The following is an 18,416-nucleotide window of genomic DNA, read 5'->3' on the forward strand; positions in this document are numbered from 1 at the left end:
TCCATGTTCCTCAGACCCTGATGATGATGATGATGATGGTGTGTGTGTCCAGCTGTTTGACCTGATCTACCGGGAGGAGACGCTGTTCAATGTGATCAAGAGCGTGACCCGGAACGGGCGCTCCATCCTGCTGACGGCGCTGCTCGCCCTCATCCTGGTCTACCTCTTCTCCATCCTGGGCTTCCTGTTCCTGAAGGAGGATTTCATCATGGAGGTGGATCCGCTGCGGCAGCTGACGGCAGACCCTCAGCACAGCGAGGCGGCGCAGGACTTCCTCAAGTCGTGCTCCACAGACGGAGTGAGCTGCACCACCGAGACCAGCGTGGAGACGGAGGAGGAAGGCAGGAGCTGCACATATTTATATTAGTTTTACAACAAATGAATGGAACAGGGTGGATTAACAGAAGGGGGCGGAGCTTAACCCCGAAGGGGGCGGAGCTTATCCACAGAGGGGCAGAGTTTAACCACCAGGGGGCGGAGTTTAACCCCGAATGGGGCGGAGCTTATCCACAGAGGGGCTGGGTTTGACGCCAAAGGGGCGGAGCTTATCCACAGAGGGGCAAAGTTTAACCCCCCAGGGGGCGGAGTTTAACCCCAGAGGGGCGGGGTTTAACCCCAAAGGGGTGGAGCTTATCCCCAGAGGGGCGGAGTTTAACCCTGCATTGCTCCTGTTTCCAGGGGAGCCCAGCACAGAGCGGGCCTGCGATACGCTGCTCATGTGCATCGTCACCGTCCTGAACCACGGCTTGAGAAACGGGGGAGGCGTGGGAGACGTCCTCCGTAAGCCATCCAAAAACGTGAGGTCAAAGTTCAAATATCTGCACCAGAAAGTAGAATAGAGGATGATTTATTGGTGAAACCTGTCAGTCCAAACGACCGGATTATTTATGAGGTTCTGCAGACAGTAAGGCTGCAGCAGAACCCGGTTCTGGACCGCTTTGGTTTTCTGGAGGTTCTGACGGTAATGCGGACCGGACCTATGTGCAGGAGCCGCTGTTCCCGGCGCGCGTCGTCTACGATCTGCTCTTCTACTTCATCGTCATCATCATCGTCCTCAACCTCATCTTCGGCGTCATCATCGACACGTTCGCCGACCTGCGGAGCGAGAAGCAGAAGAAGGAGGAGATCCTGAAGACCACATGCTTCATCTGCGGTGTGTAGCGGTCCCGGCCCGGTCCCGGCCCGGTTCTGGTTCCGCTGAGCCTGTCTGTGTCCTGCAGGTCTGGAGAGAGATAAATTTGACAACAAGACGGTGTCGTTCGAGGAGCACATCAAGCTGGAGCACAACATCTGGAACTACCTGTACTTCATCGTTCTGGTCCGGGAGAAGAACCAGACGGATTACACGGGTCCAGAGAGCTACGTGGCCCACATGATCAAGGTATGGAGCCGGACCCGACCAGAACCGACCTGACCCGACCCGGCGGCCTCACCTCTCCCTTTCTGTCCCAGAACAACAACCTGGACTGGTTCCCACGGATGCAGGCCATGTCTCTGGTGGTAACCGACGGAGACGGCGAGCAGAACGAGATGCGGATGCTGCAGGACAAGCTGGTGTCGACCATGAAGGTGGTGACGACGCTGACGGGCCAGCTGAACGAGCTGAAGGAGCAGGTACCGGGTCGCTGGTTCTACTCCACCTGCACAGCCTGAAAGGAACCAGGACAGGCTTAGCTAGCTCAGCGAGTCAGCTAGCTCAGCGAGTCAGCTAGCTCAGCGAGTCAGCTAGCTCAGCGAGTCAGCTAGCTCAGGAAGTTAGCTAGCTTTCTAGCTCAGCGAGTTAGCTAGCTTAGCGAGTCAGCTAGCTTGCTAGCTCAGCGAGTAAGCTAGCTTGCTAGCTCAGCGAGTCAGCTAGCTTTCTAGCTCAGCGAGTCAGCTAGCCAATATACACATATATTTGCTTTTTAACTATTTATTTGGATTAAAAAAATATTCAGCATCAAAGTGAATATTTAACTTCAAACAATTTTTCTTGCTAGCTGAGTGTTTTGTTTGATAACTGAGCTTTATAAATTAATTAATGACATGGTGAAAATATAACTTTGAAATATTAGCCACATTTTTAATCTTTTAACAGCTGAAATAACCCAAATTATTGCTGTTATTTTTTACTGTTTACAATCATCACCTTAATGAACTGATGCCCATATAAGGACATGAGGACCAGGATGCAGAATATCCTGAAGACAAATATGAAACATCTGTTGGTGAAACCGGACGCTGAACCTCCAGGTTCATCCAGCTGAGCAGCAGGCAGGAAGTAGTCGGGTCACCTGGAGGAGTAACGTGTGGACTTCCTGTGTCTGCAGATGACGGAGCAGAGGAAGAGGAAGCAGAGGATGGGCTTCGTGGACGTCCAGGCCGGAGCGAGTGGCGGCGTGCCGCCGAGCGCCGCTGGAGGAAACCATCAGATCTACAAACCCTAGAGAGACTGAATAGCATCTAGCTGGACTGATGCTGCAGGAGCACACACACACACACACACACAGAGACACACACACACACACACAGAGACACACACACACACACACACACAGAGACACACTCTGTTCTGATGTGTAAAACCTGCTGAGTTGTAAAGATCAGCAGCAGATTGAACAGTTTGTGCTTCAGTTTGTGCTGCTTTTTCTCATAAATTATTGTGATGCATTAAAGGACCTTCAGAGGCTGGAGGTCCGGTCCAGACACTGAAGGAGGTTCTGTTCGGTCCGAGTGGAAGGATACTGATCGTTAATAAACTAAAATCTGTTTTAATGTAGAAACAAAAAGCCGTGGAAGTTGTTTAGGAAAAGGAAAGTTGTGTCTTTAGATCAGATGTTGAAATAAAATCCGTTGCTGTTCTCTAATTAAACTGCGTTGAGTTTTTACTGAGTTTCTATAAATATCGTTATTATTGCAGAGTTCAGACAGAAAGCAGCCGATGTGGCCCAGACGACCGTGAACAAGCTGCGGCGCCGGACCCACAGCGGCGCGGTGGTCCCGCCGGGTCCGCCAGGTCTGGGTCCTGCCGGGTTTGGGTCTGCCAAGTCCGGGTCCGGGTCTGCCGGGTCTGCGGTTCACATCCACCAGCTGACTGAGTTTCATCCTGATTGTTGATTTAAACTGTTTGCTCGTCGTAATAAATCTTTATTTTCCCTGTTTGTGAATCTGATGGTTCACAGGTCCATTATGTTACACATTAAATCACAATTTCAAATGATTTAATTTACAAAATGATATTTAGTTTGGCTCCAGACTAAATGTTTAGTCTGTAAACTTGGGCTGCACGGTGGTGCAGTGGGTAGCACCGTTACCTTGCAGGTAGAAGGTCCAGGGTTCGATTCCCAGGGTCTTTCTGCATGTTGTCTGTTCTGAAATGTGACTTTCAGGATGAAATCTCCGTTTTTCTTCCTGAAAGACTAAAACTTACTGCAGTTGCTATTTGCTGACGCAGCGTTTCGGCGCCGCCTGATGCAGAAACGTTTCTTCCACTCAGCGTTTGGCGTTCAACACTTTATTCACAGACTAAACTCAGTGGGGCTGAACAATCGTCCATCATCAAAGTGCTCTGCAGTTTATCCTTCTGTGGGTCCGGTCCGGTCAGAACCGGGCCGGTCGGTCCACATAAAAACACATCGAAACTTTTACATTCAAACACAGCGGCGGCTGGAGGATCGGAGCGAAGCGGACCGGATTCACACCGGAGAGGAAAGTTCACCAACAGCTTCAGCATCAGAACCAGCAACCTCTGGGTCGGACGGGCTGAACGACCGACTCAGAATCAATCGGCCTGCTGCTCAAATCATGAAAACATTTTGAATGCAGAAAGAGATGATTTATATGGAAGACCATTCCTGCCAGTAAAGAAAGAAAACCCAACATACAAGTTATAAAGTCAGAATAATGAAGAAAAGGCCAATCACTGCCTCAAAACGCTGACTTTAAAATATCCGTATTTCATGTTAATTGATTGTTGTAAAATACAAAAGTAAAATGGTAAGTTATAAACGTTCAAAGGAGGGGATAAAAGAATAAAGTTATTAGAAAACATGATTAATGCCGTACATTAAATAATCTTCAATATTCTCATCATCACCAGCAGAAGCTCTGGCAGGAACAACAACATCGTTTATAATAACATGACTTCCTGTTGGACATTTATCTGTTTCTTTCATGGCATGAATGGGTTTCCATAGATCTGTTCCACCTGCAGCAGGTTCAGGATCAGAAAACATCACCTTACAGGTTAGAACAAAACATGATCATCGTTGTGATTTATTATATTACTCAATTTCTCTTATGGAGGGGATCACCATAGCAACCAATGATTTTCGCTAGCTTCAGCTGGCTAACTTCAGCTGGCTAGCTTCAGCTCGCTAACTTCATCTGGCTAACTTCAGCTCGCTAGCTTCAGCTCGCTAACTTCATCTGGCTAACTTCAGCTCGCTAGCTTCAGCTCGCTAACTTCATCTGGCTAACTTCAGCTCGCTAGCTTCAGCTGGCTAACTTCAGCTGGCTAACTTCAGCTCGCTAGCTTCAGCTGGCTAACTTCAGCTCTCTAGCTTCAGCTGGCTAACTTCAGCACGCTAGCTTCAGCTGGCTAGCTTCAGCTCGCTAATTTCAGCTGGCTAACTTTAGCTCACTAACTTCAGCACACTAGCTTCAGCTGGCTAACTTCAGCACGCTAACTTCAGCTGGCTAACTTCAGCACGCTAGCTTCAGCTGGCTAGCTTCAGGTCGCTAACTTCAGCTCGCTAGCTTCAGCTGGCTAGCTTCAGCTGGCTAACTTCAGCACGCTAGCTTCTGCTGGCTAGCTTCAGCTGGCTAGCTTCAGCTGGCTAACTTCAGCACGCTAGCTTCAGTTGGCTAGCTTTAGCTCGCTAACTTCAGCTGGCTAACTTTAGCTCACTAACTTCTGCACGCTAGCTTCAGCTGGCTAACTTCAGCACGCTAGCTTCAGCACGCTAGCTTCTGCTGGCTAACTTCAGCACGCTAACTTCAGCTCGCTAACTTCAGCTGGCTAACTTCAGCACGCTAGCTTCAGCTCGCTAGCTTCAGCTGGCTAACTTCAGCACGCTAGCTTCTGCTGGCTAGCTTCAGCTCGCTAGCTTCAGCTGGCTAACTTCAGCTGGCTAGCTTCAGCTCGCTAGCTTCAGCTGGCTAACTTCAGCACGCTAGCTTCTGCTGGCTGGTTTCAGCTCGCTAGCTTCAGCTGGCTAACTTCAGCTGGCTAGCTTCAGCTCGCTAACTTCAGCTGGCTAACTTCAGCACGCTAACTTCAGCTCGCTAGCTTCAGCTGGCTAGCTTCAGTTGGCTAACTTCAGCACGCTAGCTTCAGTTGGCTAGCTTTAGCTCGCTAGCTTCAGCTGGCTAACTTCAGCACACTAGCTTCAGCTGGCTAGCTTCAGCCGACATGCTGAACAGCAACTCCACAAATGAAAGGCATTGTGGGAAATGTAGGAGAAAAGCCCAACAGAGACGTCCTGAACAGAAACCACTTTATGAATGAATCCTGAAACGAAACTCTGCAGACAGGAAGCTGACGTCTCCACTTCCTGTGTGAATCCAGTCATGTTTCCTGGAAGCTTTTCCTTCCTCCAGACGTGATCCTCCATCAGCTCAGTGGGTAAAACGGAGGAGGAGGAAGGTGATTACAAATCAAACACACAGAAACAGAGTCCTGTCTCTGATTGGCTCTCGAGACGTCAGAAAGTCCTCCTCCAATCAGAACAGTTCTCGTCGTGGCGCCGTGGGAACCGCGGTCCTGGTTAGTAATGCTGTCGGTCACCATGGTAACCAACAGTGAAGTTAAAGGAGGAAGTCACATGACCACATTCGTGGTGACGTCAGTAGCGGCTCTTCAGCGCCTTGCAGACGAACTAAATCCAAACACGAGACGAAGGCGGCCAAAGGGAGGAAGAGGAGGAGGAAGAGGGATTCTGACTCATCATCTAAAAAGAAGAAATTTTCTCAAATTGAATTCAAAATCAGACAAGAATTGGGAGGAATTTATCTGGAACGCCTGGCAGGCAAAACTCAGGGAAAATGCTTCCTAAATGTTACAAACTCCTTTCCCTGTTCTCCTCCTGCTCCTGCTCCTCCTGCTCCTCCTCAGGGCGACAGAGAGGAGGAGGAAGAGGAGGGAGGGGCAGATGATGAAGAGGCGCGTCCAGCGTTTCCTCCCAGCGTCTCTCCCAGTGATGTCACAAAAGTAGCAGAAGGTGATTGGCTGACCGTTGACACAGGGGCGTGGCGGTCGAGCTGTGATGTCACCTCAATGGCCACGCCTTCCTGCTTCAGAGGGCTGCGGTGGGCGGAGTCTAGATCCGGTGTCAGCCAATTGGGAAGCTTATCCCTTCCAGCCGTCCCAGATCGGACCTCTGGACACAAACACAGAACCTGAGGGTTAAACCTGCCGCCGCTCACTTTGGGTCCAGTGAGACGACTGAGGCGGAAACACACAACCTGAAACACAAACGCTGTTGTTAAGGCGACGGTGGGAACAAACAAAACCCAACAGCAGATTTAGCCAATCAGAAAGAGCTTCAGCCAGGGCCGGCCCAAACCTGCATGGGGCCCCGAGACCGATGGAGCCTTTGGTTCTGCTAACAACGTGGCCCAATCAGCAGCCCGATCACTGGATCATTGACTCACCGGCTGTAAACCGACTGCATCTCTGGCTGCTTTTATCAAGCAGCTGATTTCTGGCTCCGATTTCCTTCATTTTGGGGCATCGTGATCTGATGATCATCTCTGTCCTTCTGACCAGGTCAGTCTGAACGTTTACAGCTAATAATCATTGTTAGCAACTTTCCTGCTGCTTTCAACATTTCAGACCAAATAAATTCATATGAGCCAAAATCAGAACCAGGATCGGCCAGAAAACTGCAATCAGTGCAGAAACATTCGTCACATTCAACGAGTTTATCTTCAGCTCCAACAGCTACTAATGTAATTTATCCCAGGTGAGTCTTTTTGCCCTCAGAATGTGGACCGGTACCGGTACCAGTACCGGGTCGGTTCTGAGCCTTCAAATGATTTTTCTCAGCAGCTCATCCTGCAGCAGCTTGCAGCCTCTCAACATTTAGCTGGACGAGTTTTAATTATTCTTATCAAACAGTTTGAGGCCAAAATACCTCAGAAATGTCCACCAGGAGAATCAACTCAACATTTAAACTCAATTTCACATAAAGACGCAGCTTAAATGTTGCAGAACTGGACCGGTCCGGGTCGTCAAGGTCATTTCTGTTAGCAGCTTTATTATCTTTACATTATATTATAAAGGCTCATTAAAACAAACTTTATCCTGGCTCTTTCTGTTCTTTCTTTTCTCGCTGGCTGAAGCGTAAATCTGTTTCTGACACATTGTTTTGCTGATTTAACTTCTGACCGGAGCTTTGGACGTTTGGATGCTCTGCACAGAAGCGTGCGGTACCTACCGCGGCCAGCAGGGGGCACAAGAGCAATTTATTTATTTCATGTTTATCAATAAAATTAACATTTCTACATACATGATCAAATATATATTATTGTAAAAACAAATCAGTTCATGGTGAAATTGTGTTTTTGACATAATAATAACAGAAATTATTCCAAAAATAAATATTAGCACCACTGACGGGCCCCTTGGTGGCCCGAAGCAGCTGCTTGGTTAGCTTCTGCCTTGGGCCGGCCCTGGCTGCAGTGATTCCCCTCAGAGTGAAGCTTGTCTGCAGCCTGTCTGCAGGCTGTCTGCAGCTTGTCTGCAGCCTGTCTGCAGGCTGTCTGCAGCTAGTCTGCAGCCTGTCTGCAGCTTGTCTGCAGCCTGTCTGCAGCCTGTCTGCAGCCTGTCTGCAGGCTGTCTGCAGCCTGTCTGCAGGCTGTCTGCAGCTTGTCTGCAGCTTGTCTGCAGGCTGTCTGCAGCTTGTCTGCAGCCTGTCTGCAGGCTGTCTGCAGCTAGTCTGCAGCCTGTCTGCAGCTTGTCTGCAGCCTGTCTGCAGCTTGTCTGCAGCCTGTCTGCAGCCTGTCTGCAGGCTGTCTGCAGCTTGTCTGCAGCCTGTCTGCAGGCTGTCTGCAGCCTGTCTGCAGCTTGTCTGCAGCCTGTCTGCAGCCTGTCTGCAGCCTGTCTGCAGGCTGTCTGCAGCCTGTCTGCAGCTTGTCTGCAGCCTGTCTGCAGGCTGTCTGCAGCTTGTCTGCAGCCTGTCTGCAGCTTGTCTGCAGCCTGTCTGCAGCCTGTCTGCAGCCTGTCTGCAGGCTGTCTGCAGCTTGTCTGCAGCTTGTCTGCAGCCTGTCTGCAGGCTGTCTGCAGCCTGTCTGCAGGCTGTCTGCAGCTTGTCTGCAGCCTGTCTGCAGGCTGTCTGCAGCTTGTCTGCAGCCTGTCTGCAGGCTGTCTGCAGCTAGTCTGCAGCCTGTCTGCAGCTTGTCTGCAGCCTGTCTGCAGCTTGTCTGCAGCCTGTCTGCAGCTTGTCTGCAGCCTGTCTGCAGCCTGTCTGCAGCCTGTCTGCAGCTTGTCTGCAGCCTGTCTGCACCCTGTCTGCAGCTTGTCTGCAGCCTGACTGCAGCCTGTCTGCAGCTTGTCTGCAGCCTGTCCGCAGCCTGTCTGCAGCCTGTCCGCAGCCTGTCTGCAGGTTGTCCGCAGCCTGTCTGCAGCCTGTCTGCAGCTTGTCTGCAGCCTGTCTCATGCCTGTCTGCAGTTTTTCTGCAGCCGGTCTGCAGGCTGTCTGCAGGCTGTCTGAGCGTCTTCAGTGTTGGACTTTGTGGATGGTTTAGATCTGGTGAATTGCTCAGTTTCAGTAAAATGTCCTTTCTCTGCAGTGAATCGGGGCAGAAGCTTCACCATCGTCGCGCTAACGTCTCTGCTAACTGCAGACGTTTGGACGCTAACGTCTGTGCTAACTGCAGACGTTTGGACGCTAACGTCTCTGCTAACTGCAGACGTTTGGACGCTAACGTCTCTGCTAACTGCAGACGTTTGGACGCTAACGTCTCTGCTAACTGCAGACGTTTGGACGCTAACGTCTCTGCTAACTGTAGACGTTTGGACGCTAACGTCTCTGCTAACTGCAGACATTTGGACGCTAACGTCTTTGCTAACTGCAGACGTTTGGACGCTAACGTCTCTGCTAACTGCAGACGTTTGGATGCTAACGTCTCTGCTAACTGCAGACGTTTGGACGCTAACGTCTCTGCTAACTGCAGACGTTTGTCTCGTCTCAGCACCGAACAGACGATTAGTCACAGCTGATGCTTCCTCTAAAAATCAACGAGCTTCAGTCTCTTTATAGTGTGGATAGAAAGCATTAGTTGTGATAAGGCGTGTGTGTTTGTGTGTGTGTGCATGTGTGTGCGTGTGTGTGTTTGTGTGTGCGTGTGTGTTTGTGTGTGTGTGTGTGTGCATGTGTGTGTGTGTTTGTGTGTGTGCGTGTGTGTGTGTGTGTGTGTGTGTGTGTGTGTGTGTCGGGCAGACAGGACGGAGGCGTCCTGCAGGAAGTTGCCCCATGCAGGCCAATCATAACGGAGAACATGGAGGAAGACTCACAGCGTTCGGGATGATGAAGGCTTCTTCACTTTCGGCCACTTCCTCCTTTCAAACAGCCTGATGCAACAAACACACAGTTACACACTCAGCCAAACACACCGTCTGCACCGCCATCCCTCAGAGCGCGGCAGGAAGTCACTCAGAGTGTGTGTGTGTGTGTCAGTGTGTGTGTGTGTCGGTGTGTGTGTACCTGTAGTCACCAAAGCCGCCATGAGCCCGCCCTCCTGCTGAAAAGATCATCTGATTGGTTAGTAAGCAACGACTCCTGGAAACAAACAACCTGATTGCTGGTGTGAACAGAGGTCACCTGAACGCACCACCAGCCGAGACGAAGGAACCATAAGCTGAGATTATTTTGGTGAAATTTATCTCCTTTAACATAAATATTATATTTATTGACCATCTCTGTGTTCATGTCGGCTGGAGCAAAATATCCTCATTTCCTGCTTTACTGACCGATTCAGTGAATCACCGTCATTAAACATGTTATGTGGTTGAAGATTTAATTTAAAGCTCACTTCCAGTGAAACCAGTGAAACCAGTGAGTTCAGAGCCGGTAGTTATTTTGCAGCTTGAACAGCATCACCATGTTGCTGATGAACATATGACGACCCTCAGAATGAGCAGCGGCGTTCCTCAGGGCTGTGTGCTCGGCCCACTATCATGTCTGTGTCCCACTTTTACAGTTTTAGTTTTAGTCTGATGACATAACTGAAATACGGCGATGTGTGTTTTAGATCCGGGTTTGATGGCGAGAGTCATAGTGTGTGCGCATGTGTGTGTCCGTCCTACCCAGCTCTACTGAGCGCGTGCGAGGATTGCACTGCTTGTGACCCTTGCAGCCTCTGAGCTCCATCAGCTGGACGTGCAGCTGGTTCAGAACCGTCCGGTCCAACGAGCTGACGGCGTTTATCAGCTGTACGCAGAAAGACGGAAACAACAGGGATTCAGAATCTGGGTGGCATCTCAACAGAGACGAAATCTCTGAGCTCCAGCAGCTGAGGACGGTTTTCAAAACAGATTCATATTCAGTCGTTTTCAAAACTCATCAGAAACCGAAAGTTTGGAAAATCCAGGAGGGATTTAGGTTTTAATCTCTGATTCAAACATCAGATGAAAGTCAGAATTAAACACATTAAAGAACATTTCCAGTAAATATTCTAAACAGGAAATAAAACAAAATACTTTATTTACTCATGTTCGGGTCGGTGTGAGTGTGTGTGTGTACCTGGTACGGGTGTGTGTGTGTGTGTGTGTACTTGGTACGGGTGTGTGTGTGTGTGTGTGTGTACCTGGTACGTGTGTGTGTGTACCTGGTACGGGTGTGTGTGTGTGTGTGTGTACCTGGTACGTGTGTGTGTGTACCTGGTACGGGTGTGTGTGTGTGTGTGTGTACCTGGTACGGGTGTGTGTGTGTACCTGGTACGTGTGTGTGTGTACCTGGTACGTGTGTGTGTGTACCTGGTACGGGTCGGTGTGTGTGTGTGTACCTGGTACGGGTCGGTGTGTGTGTGTGTGTACCTGGTACGGGTCGGTGTGTGTGTGTGTACCTGGTACGTGTGTGTGTGTACCTGGTACGGGTCTGTGTGTGTGTGTGTGTACCTGGTACGGGTCTGTGTGTGTGTGTGTGTACCTGGTACGTGTGTGTGTGTGTACCTGGTACGGGTGTGTGTGTGTGTGTGTGTGTGTACCTGGTACTGGTGTGTGTGTACCTGGTACGTGTGTGTGTGTGTACCTGGTACTGGTGTGTGTGTACTTGGTACGGGTGTGTGTGTGTGTACCTGGTACGTGTGTGTGTGTACCTGGTACGTGTGTGTGTGTACCTGGTACGTGTGTGTGTGTACCTGGTACGGGTCTGTGTGTGTGTGTGTGTACCTGGTACGGGTGTGTGTGTGTGTACCTGGTACGTGTGTGTGTGTGTACCTGGTACGTGTGTGTGTGTACCTGGTACGTGTGTGTGTGTACCTGGTACGGGTGTGTGTGTGTACCTGGTACGGGTCTGTGTGTGTGTGTGTACCTGGTACGGGTCGGTGTATGTGTGTGTGTGTACCTGGTACGGGTCGGTGCTCAGGTCAAAGTACTCCAGGAATCCGGTGGCGAACTCACAGAACAGGAAGTTGTGCGTCTCGTTGATGGTCCTCAGGCACCAGTAGGTGTTGTTGTTGGCGCTGGTGCAGGCGCAGAACGGTCCCACTGGAACACACCCAGTCATCACACATAACCTTTCATCCCTAAGGATGACCTCTAACCTCTGAAGCAGGAACCACTTTGGCGGTGTGTGTGTGTGTGTGCCGTACATGTCCAGAAGGGTGCGGTGTGCCAGTGCTGGTTGTCGTGTGTGAAGCAGGTGAGTCCGGGCATCGAACACGTGTCGTTGTTCCTGATCCTCTTGATCATCTTCCTCATCTTCTTCCTCCTCTTCTGCTCCTTCTGAAGCCAGATCTTCTTATTCCAGGCCCCGCCCTTCCTGCTGTCACACACACACACACACACAGGTGTTGCCAGGTGACCACACTGGTGATGAGGACGACCCCACTGCGACCTTTCTGACTCACCTGAAGGGATGAAGGCCTCCTCCTCTGAAGCGAAGCTTCTTCCTCAGTTTGGTTTTGTACCTGCAAACACAAAGTCAGCTGTTAGCTCAGTTGGTCCAATTTAACAAGAAAGAGAAGAAATTCTAGAATTATATTTCAATAGAAAACAGGATGAGACACAGAATAGAAGGAGATGGATGATGGATGGATGAATAGTTGGATGCCTGGATGGATGGACGACGGTTGGATGAAGCCACTGATTGGTCGGGTTCTGGTCGTTAGCTTACAGGTACTTGTTGCAGTCGCACTCCAGGGGGCGGGCTTTCTTCAGGTGACCTCTGACCTCTCTCAGGTTCTTGATCTTGGTCTGCAGAGTCTCGATCTGAAGACAGAAGACGTTTTATTTCTGCTGTTCTGGATCTGATCCCGTCTGTTTGGGTCGGTTCCTCCAGTCGGAACCAAACAGAACCAGGATATCAGAGTCCGATTCAAACAGGAAGTACTGCTGCAGCCTGACATCCTGTCACTCCAGATGGGAAGACCTGAGAGAATCCTTTGACTAGGCCGTACCTCGTGGTCGATGTGCAGCTTGTGGTCCTTCCAGGCCTGCAGAGATTTATAAACTCTGGTGTCGCATTTCACCGAGGCGTTGGACAGGATGGAGCACCTGCAGCAGACGGCCCGGTCAGACCAGAACCAGAACCAGAACCAGGTGGATTTGAAAAGTAAAGCTTCTCTGACCTGTGAGTCACTCTGACGGCACTAGATGGCGCCGGCGCGTCGGTGACGGCTCCCATCCCGCTGAACTCGTCCTCGGGTTCATTCTGACTGGCTCCGCCCACCAGGGTCTGGTTGCCAGGGTAAGCGTTCAGCTCGGACAGCGAGCGGCTGTAGCGGTTCCTTGAGAAACTTTTCAGGGTTTTAAGCTCTGAGACAGAAGAAGAGAAACTGCCTGAGTTCAGCTACAGTCCCTCACGCTGCCCCCTGCTGGCCAGCGGCAGTAACACTCACTCTTCTTGGAGAAGAAGGGCTTGTTCTTGAACGACCTCGTCACGGAGGGCCGGAGGCTTGCGGGCAGGAGGTCGCTGAAGTCGCAGCTGCAGGCGTCCGGGTCGGGAGCGTACAGCTGAGACTTGATGCTGATTGGACGCTGGAGGCTGGCCCCGCCTCTCTGGAAGCTCGTGGCCCCGCCCCCTTCATTCTTGCACTTGAAGAGCCGCAGTTTTCCGGAGGCGTCCTCCACACACTGCCACTTCTGGACACACAGAGACACGACAGTAAAAACCCGGAGCCACTCAGGGATCCGTTCAGAACCGGAACCAACCGGTTCTGCAGCGGCTCCATGAATGACCGGCAGCCGGGTCGTTCCCCGATCCGCTTGGCCTTCACATTCACACCGAACCAGAGTTCAGCCGAACCCAGACGGAGTTCTGGAGGACCAGAGTTCAGTTAGCGTTCGCACCTCACCAACCGGACTAGACTCTGACTGGGCGAACGGACTGGAGCTACTGATTCAGCCTAAAGGGACTGAAAACGTTGGAGGGAGCCAGAAGAACCAGGCGGGATGCGACCCTGTGAGGTAACCGGACCAGCAGAAGAACCCGGTGTGTGTCTGCTACCTGTCCAGTCTGCTGGCAGGGCGTCTGGTACTCGGCTCTCTGACACAGGTCTTTGACTCGCTGGTGTTTGGGCAGGAAGTTCTCCTCCTGAGAAACCTCCTTCCCCTCTGCCTGCTGGTGCAGCAACTTCCTGTCAAAACAGCAAAACAATTAGCTTCTTATTGCAATTCGGGTTCATTGCAGGAAAATATCTAAGTGTGTTGAATCTGATGTTTTGGACTGAACAAGTTCTGGTTCCAGTAATAATTCCTGAATACTATCTTCCATTCTTCAGATTGCTGGAACTTTTATTTGTTTCCTGGGGAGTAAATATGACGTGACACAGAGCCTTGCTCCTCGAACTTCATTTCAGGAGGAGAAACTGATAAATCTGATCAGATGGGAAACTGATTGATTCTGGAAGCGTCTCGGACCTGGTCCGTCTCATTCTCGGTCCAGAACCAGAACCCGGATCATTAAACCGGGTTGAAGATGCAGACATATTTACCCTCTCTCCACCAGAAAGGAGTCTCTCCACACCTTCGGCTTCCTGCTCACCTGGAACCTGGAGGAAAGGAAGGCAGCGTTACTTCCTGTGGTGCTCCTGGCTCTCCATTCATATCCAACCTGAGCTCCAGAATCTGCCAGCAATCGCTCGTTTTATGAGGAACACATCCCAGATGTTTGTTTATGCTTCATTGTGAATGTATTGCAAATTTTCTGCACAACTGGCAAAAAAAACCCTGTTGGGTTTAAGTGATGCTGACTCCCACCTACAGGTGGCAGTGTTTCCAGCTTCTACCTGAAGTTTAAGTTTGATGTGGTGAAAAAATATTTGTGTCCAGTTTTTTGCTTCTTATTTTCATCTTTTCTCTTATACATGAAGATTTACTTTTAATAAGAAAAATCACTACATTTCTGGCAAATATTCCTAAATTACCTCAACTCACAAATGACAAAACAAAACTGACTAGCATTCGGCTACAGTTGCTTCTGTAAAATCATTGCTGCCGACTCACACCTGGAAACAGCAACAACCGATCAGGTAATCAATGCATCTGATCGGGTTGATGACTGGATTTATTTAAACTTCAGAGTATTTATAATTATGACCCTACGCTGTCCTCCGCCCTGAGTTCTCAATTTCTTCAGCAGCTAGACAGCTAGACAACGACGCTCCAATAACCAAACTTCTCTCCTTTTTAGCGGTTTATTGAAGAGTGGCCTCTGACCACTGCCATCACTTTAGCCATCGTAAACTGAAACATACAAAACTGCGTATTAGCAAACGAACTAACTTTTTGTTACGAGCTAAAATAAAACATTTACATTAAAGTTACATAAAACAAAAGGCAATTAACAGATACTTACGAACAAATCTTGTCCGACACACAACGTACAAGAATAGCAAACAGCGTAACTATGAACCGCTCGGTGCTGCGTTCCACCATCTTGGATATTCTCCTTATGATTCGACGTCACTAAACAATATAACAAAATATCCACCAGGGGGTGCTCTAGAGCGGTTTTCACCTTACTTTACTTTACTTACAAAAAAGCAGCACAGACCCCGAGTTGAGTTTATCACATGGACAACATGTGATAAACATTGTTAACATGTAACAAGGGACAGTTCAAATTTGCTGAAATGGGGTTCTGTGGAGTTGCAACGATAGTAAATATGCTACAGGTCAATATTATTAATATCATCCTGCTGATCTCAGGGTTTGATCATTTAAAGGCTGTTGATTGATCATTTAAAGGCTGTTGATTGATCATTTAAAGGCTGTTGATTGATCATTTAAAGGCTGTTGATTGATCATTTAAAGGCTGTTGATTGATCATTTAAAGGCTGTTGATTGATCATTTAAAGGCTGTTGATTGGTTTTGGAACCATGTGAATCAGCATCAGTTTCGGTGCGATAAGTCAAACTGAGACGACCGTTTTGTTTACATCATCTCACCTGTTGGCGGGTTTGTCCGTGTCCAACAGGGACAGGATGGACTTCCCGTCCATGTCGGCGGCGTGTCCAGGCCTGCGATGTCCAGGATGGTGGGAGCCAGGTCGATGTTCAGGACCATGTGGGGGTTTCTGAAACACACACAGTGTGAAAGTCTCCGCCCCAAAAGGATGTTATTGTGTTAGCCTCAGAGCCATTAGCCTCAGAGCTGTTAGCCTCAGAGCCGTTAGCCTCGGAGCCATTAGCCTCAGACCCGTTAGCCTCAGATCCATTAGCCTCAGACCCAATAGCCTCAGAGCTGTTAGCCTCAGACCCGTTAGCCTCAGATCCATTAGCCTCAGACCCAATAGCCTCAGAGCTGTTAGCCTCAGAGCCGTTAGCCTCAGAGCCATTAGCCTCAGAGCTGTTAGCCTCAGAGCCGTTAGCCTCGGAGCTGTTAGCCTCAGAGCCGTTAGCCTCAGAGCCGTTAGCCTCAGAGCCGTTAGCCTCGGAGCTGTTAGCCTCCTTCTGTTTTAGGCTTTAAACTTTTAAAAAATGGAACTGGAAAAGCTCAGACTGCAGCATCAGGAGGAGTGAATGTGTGTGGATGCGGTTCTGTTGAACATTGGAAGTAAATAATTCATGTGAACAGAGAAGAGAGCAGAAACAGGAGCAGAGCACGGAAAGCGCGACCCGGTAAGTCTGCAGCTCTGAGGCCAGTAATCGACTTTAGCAGCTCTGCAGAACACGGGAATTTAATCTGCTGCGCTGTGATGCATTCTGCTGTCACACTGATCTGTTTTACCGTTTGTTGGATGCATATTTCTAACACAAGAGCTTTAAAGTTCTTCCAGATGAGCGAACTGATGCTGGGGAAAACTCTTCCCTGATTTCCACTTTAAACACCTGAACTGATCTGTGTGGAAGTGGTGAGTGAGCGGATGAGTTCCTGCTGTTTGAGCTTACATGCCGCCTTGCTCCACATTCGGTCCTCTGATGTAAAACGGGACTCTGATGTCAAACTCATACGGCATGGATTACCTGCAGACAACAGCCGAGAGCGTTACACACAGCAGGGGCAGAGGTCAACGGTTAGCTTTGTGCTAAACCTTCAGGTTTCTGGTTAATGCAGATTCAATGCTAATGTTTCATTTCTTTCCACTGAACTTCAGTCGTCACTTTTAACTTGATTTGATCTACAGGTCTATCTGTGGTAAGTAACTGAGGAAGCTAAAGTAAAGTAAGCTAATTGTGCTAAGGCAAGCTTAGTCAAAATAAAGAAAGGTAAGAAAGCTAACATAAACTAAGCTAAGCTTAGTAACATAAGGTGAGGTAAAATAAGATGAGCAAAAACGCTTCAGCTAGCTAAACTAACCAAGCTAAGCTAACTAAGCTAAAATAAAATAAAGTAAGCTAACATCTGGTCGTAAAGCAAAGTTAAACAAACTAAAATAAGATACAATTAACTGAACTGAAAAAATGTATCAGAGGTTAAGATAAACTATTCTAAACTGAACAAAATTAGGCTAAAATAAGCTAAAACATTTTAAAATTGCAAAGTCCAGATGTGCGACACTGATCTAAAAAACTGATTATTGGTATAAATTAAATAATACAAATGAAAATGACAGGGTCACATGAATGTTTGGATGACAGTTTCTATTAAAACATGATTGGCTGAATGGCTCCCTCACCTTTAACTAGGCCGAACTGCCCGATGTGGTAGCCATGGTCAGACGTGTAGATGATGTAGGTGTTCTCCAGCTCTGCCGTCTCCACCAGCATGTTGAAGAGCTGAGACAGAATCAAACAGTTTGGATCAGAAACGCAGCCAGGTTTTACCCGTTCCGGTTCGGCTCCGGGTTTTGCCCGTTCCGGTTCGGCTCCGGGTTTTGCCCGCCCCGGTCCGCTCCGGGTTTTACCCGCCCCGGTCCGGGTTTTGCCCGCCCGGTCCGGCTCCGGGTTTTACACGTTCCGGTAAGGCTCCGGGTTTTACACGTTCCGGTAAGGCTCCGGGTTTTACCCGCCCCGGTCAGGGTTTTGCCCACCCCGGTCCGGGTTTTGCCCGCCCGGTCCGGGTTTTACCCGCCCGGTCTGGGTTTTACCCGCCCCGGTCTGGGTTTTACCCGCCCGGTCCAGCTACGGGTTTTGCCCGCCCCGGTCTGGGTTTTACCCGCCCCGGTCCGGGTTTTGCCCGTTCTGGTTCGGGTTTTGCCCGCTCCGCTCCGGTTCTCACCTGCTCCATGCTGTCGTCCACAGACAGCAGCGTCTGCAGCCGCTTCCTCTGCAGCACGTTGGTGAACTCCATGTGGATGGGCTTCATGGGGCCCGTGTAGCGCATGATCCAGTGCTTGTCTGGGTTTGGGGCGTAGTTGTAACTGGGAGTACTGGTGGAAAAGGAGAGGAATCTGTGATTAGAAACATTCTGGATTTTTTTGGCCCATCAGCCAAAAAACGCATCTATTTTAAGGTCATGTGATGGATGACATGCTGCGACCCAAAAACTGTTCCCTGATCATAACAGAACCACTGTAGCATATTTTAATCAAGTAAAAGTCAGAAGTAGCTGACGATTACTCTTTCATCATTGTTACATCATTACGTCTAAAAAACCAACAGTTTCATGAAGCTAATCGGCTTCAGTCACCTGGAGGTTTTTCCTTTACAAACCAGCAGCAGCAGGAAGTTGAAGAAGAAGGAAAAGAAGAAGAAGAAGAAGAAGACAGTGATCTGATCTATCAGTGTTTGGTTTTCCAGTAAACAGAAACTAAAATGTTTTTATTCTCTGGAGTGAAACAAGGACCGTCTCTGTTGTTTATGAATATTTTAGATGATGCATGGCATGTAA

The 18,416-nt window shown here is 49.3% G+C and overlaps 2 protein-coding genes across 3 annotated transcripts in view; one reads left to right on the top strand and one right to left on the bottom strand.

The window, feature by feature from the left end:
• The window catches only part of LOC129354427 (inositol 1,4,5-trisphosphate receptor type 3-like), a 50,072-nt gene extending 47,092 nt beyond the window's left edge, over window positions 1-2,980 (top strand). Inside the window, 6 exon segments of the mRNA XM_055023899.1 lie at window positions 53-341; window positions 679-797; window positions 988-1,153; window positions 1,221-1,381; window positions 1,453-1,614; window positions 2,310-2,980. Coding sequence (XP_054879874.1) covers window positions 53-341; window positions 679-797; window positions 988-1,153; window positions 1,221-1,381; window positions 1,453-1,614; window positions 2,310-2,426 — 1,014 coding nt within the window. The 3' untranslated portion in view covers window positions 2,427-2,980.
• Window positions 2,981-5,463: 2,483 nt separating this feature from the next.
• On the bottom strand, window positions 5,464-15,094 carry LOC129354425 (extracellular sulfatase Sulf-2-like). 2 transcript variants are annotated; one of them, XM_055023897.1, is made up of 12 exons: window positions 15,000-15,094; window positions 14,137-14,193; window positions 13,650-13,779; window positions 13,042-13,285; window positions 12,772-12,958; window positions 12,601-12,697; window positions 12,318-12,412; window positions 12,052-12,111; window positions 11,794-11,963; window positions 11,547-11,689; window positions 10,289-10,412; window positions 5,464-6,359 (listed from the first exon to the last, which is right to left on the bottom strand). In XM_055023897.1, the coding sequence occupies exons 1-12, from the start codon at window positions 15,077-15,079 to the stop codon at window positions 6,091-6,093; spliced, it is 1,656 nt and encodes a 551-aa protein (XP_054879872.1). In that variant the 5' UTR covers window positions 15,080-15,094; the 3' UTR covers window positions 5,464-6,090. The 2 variants fall into 2 exon arrangements, with proteins under 2 accessions (XP_054879872.1, XP_054879871.1); XM_055023896.1 differs by having other exon boundaries at window positions 11,794-11,966.
• Between the last annotated feature and the right edge of the window lie 3,322 nt (window positions 15,095-18,416).

This window comes from Poeciliopsis prolifica, unplaced genomic scaffold (genome assembly GCF_027474105.1).
Source record: "Poeciliopsis prolifica strain line A6 unplaced genomic scaffold, Auburn_PproV2 SCAFFOLD110, whole genome shotgun sequence".
Lineage (NCBI taxonomy): Eukaryota > Metazoa > Chordata > Actinopteri > Cyprinodontiformes > Poeciliidae > Poeciliopsis > Poeciliopsis prolifica.

What these genes read in the sequence shown, in the direction of transcription:
- LOC129354425 (XM_055023896.1), bottom strand. Translation starts at nt 15,079, where the DNA reads ATGGTGGAACGCAGCACCGAGCGGTTCATAGTTACGCTGTTTGCTATT. An exon ending in AGCTGCACATCGACCACGAG is followed by an intron (nt 12,413 to 12,600) that starts GTACGGCCTAGT and finishes TTCTGTCTTCAG; the next exon opens with ATCGAGACTCTGCAGACCAA. An exon ending in TGCGACTGCAACAAGTACCT is followed by an intron (nt 12,112 to 12,317) that starts GTAAGCTAACGA and finishes TTGTGTTTGCAG; the next exon opens with GTACAAAACCAAACTGAGGA.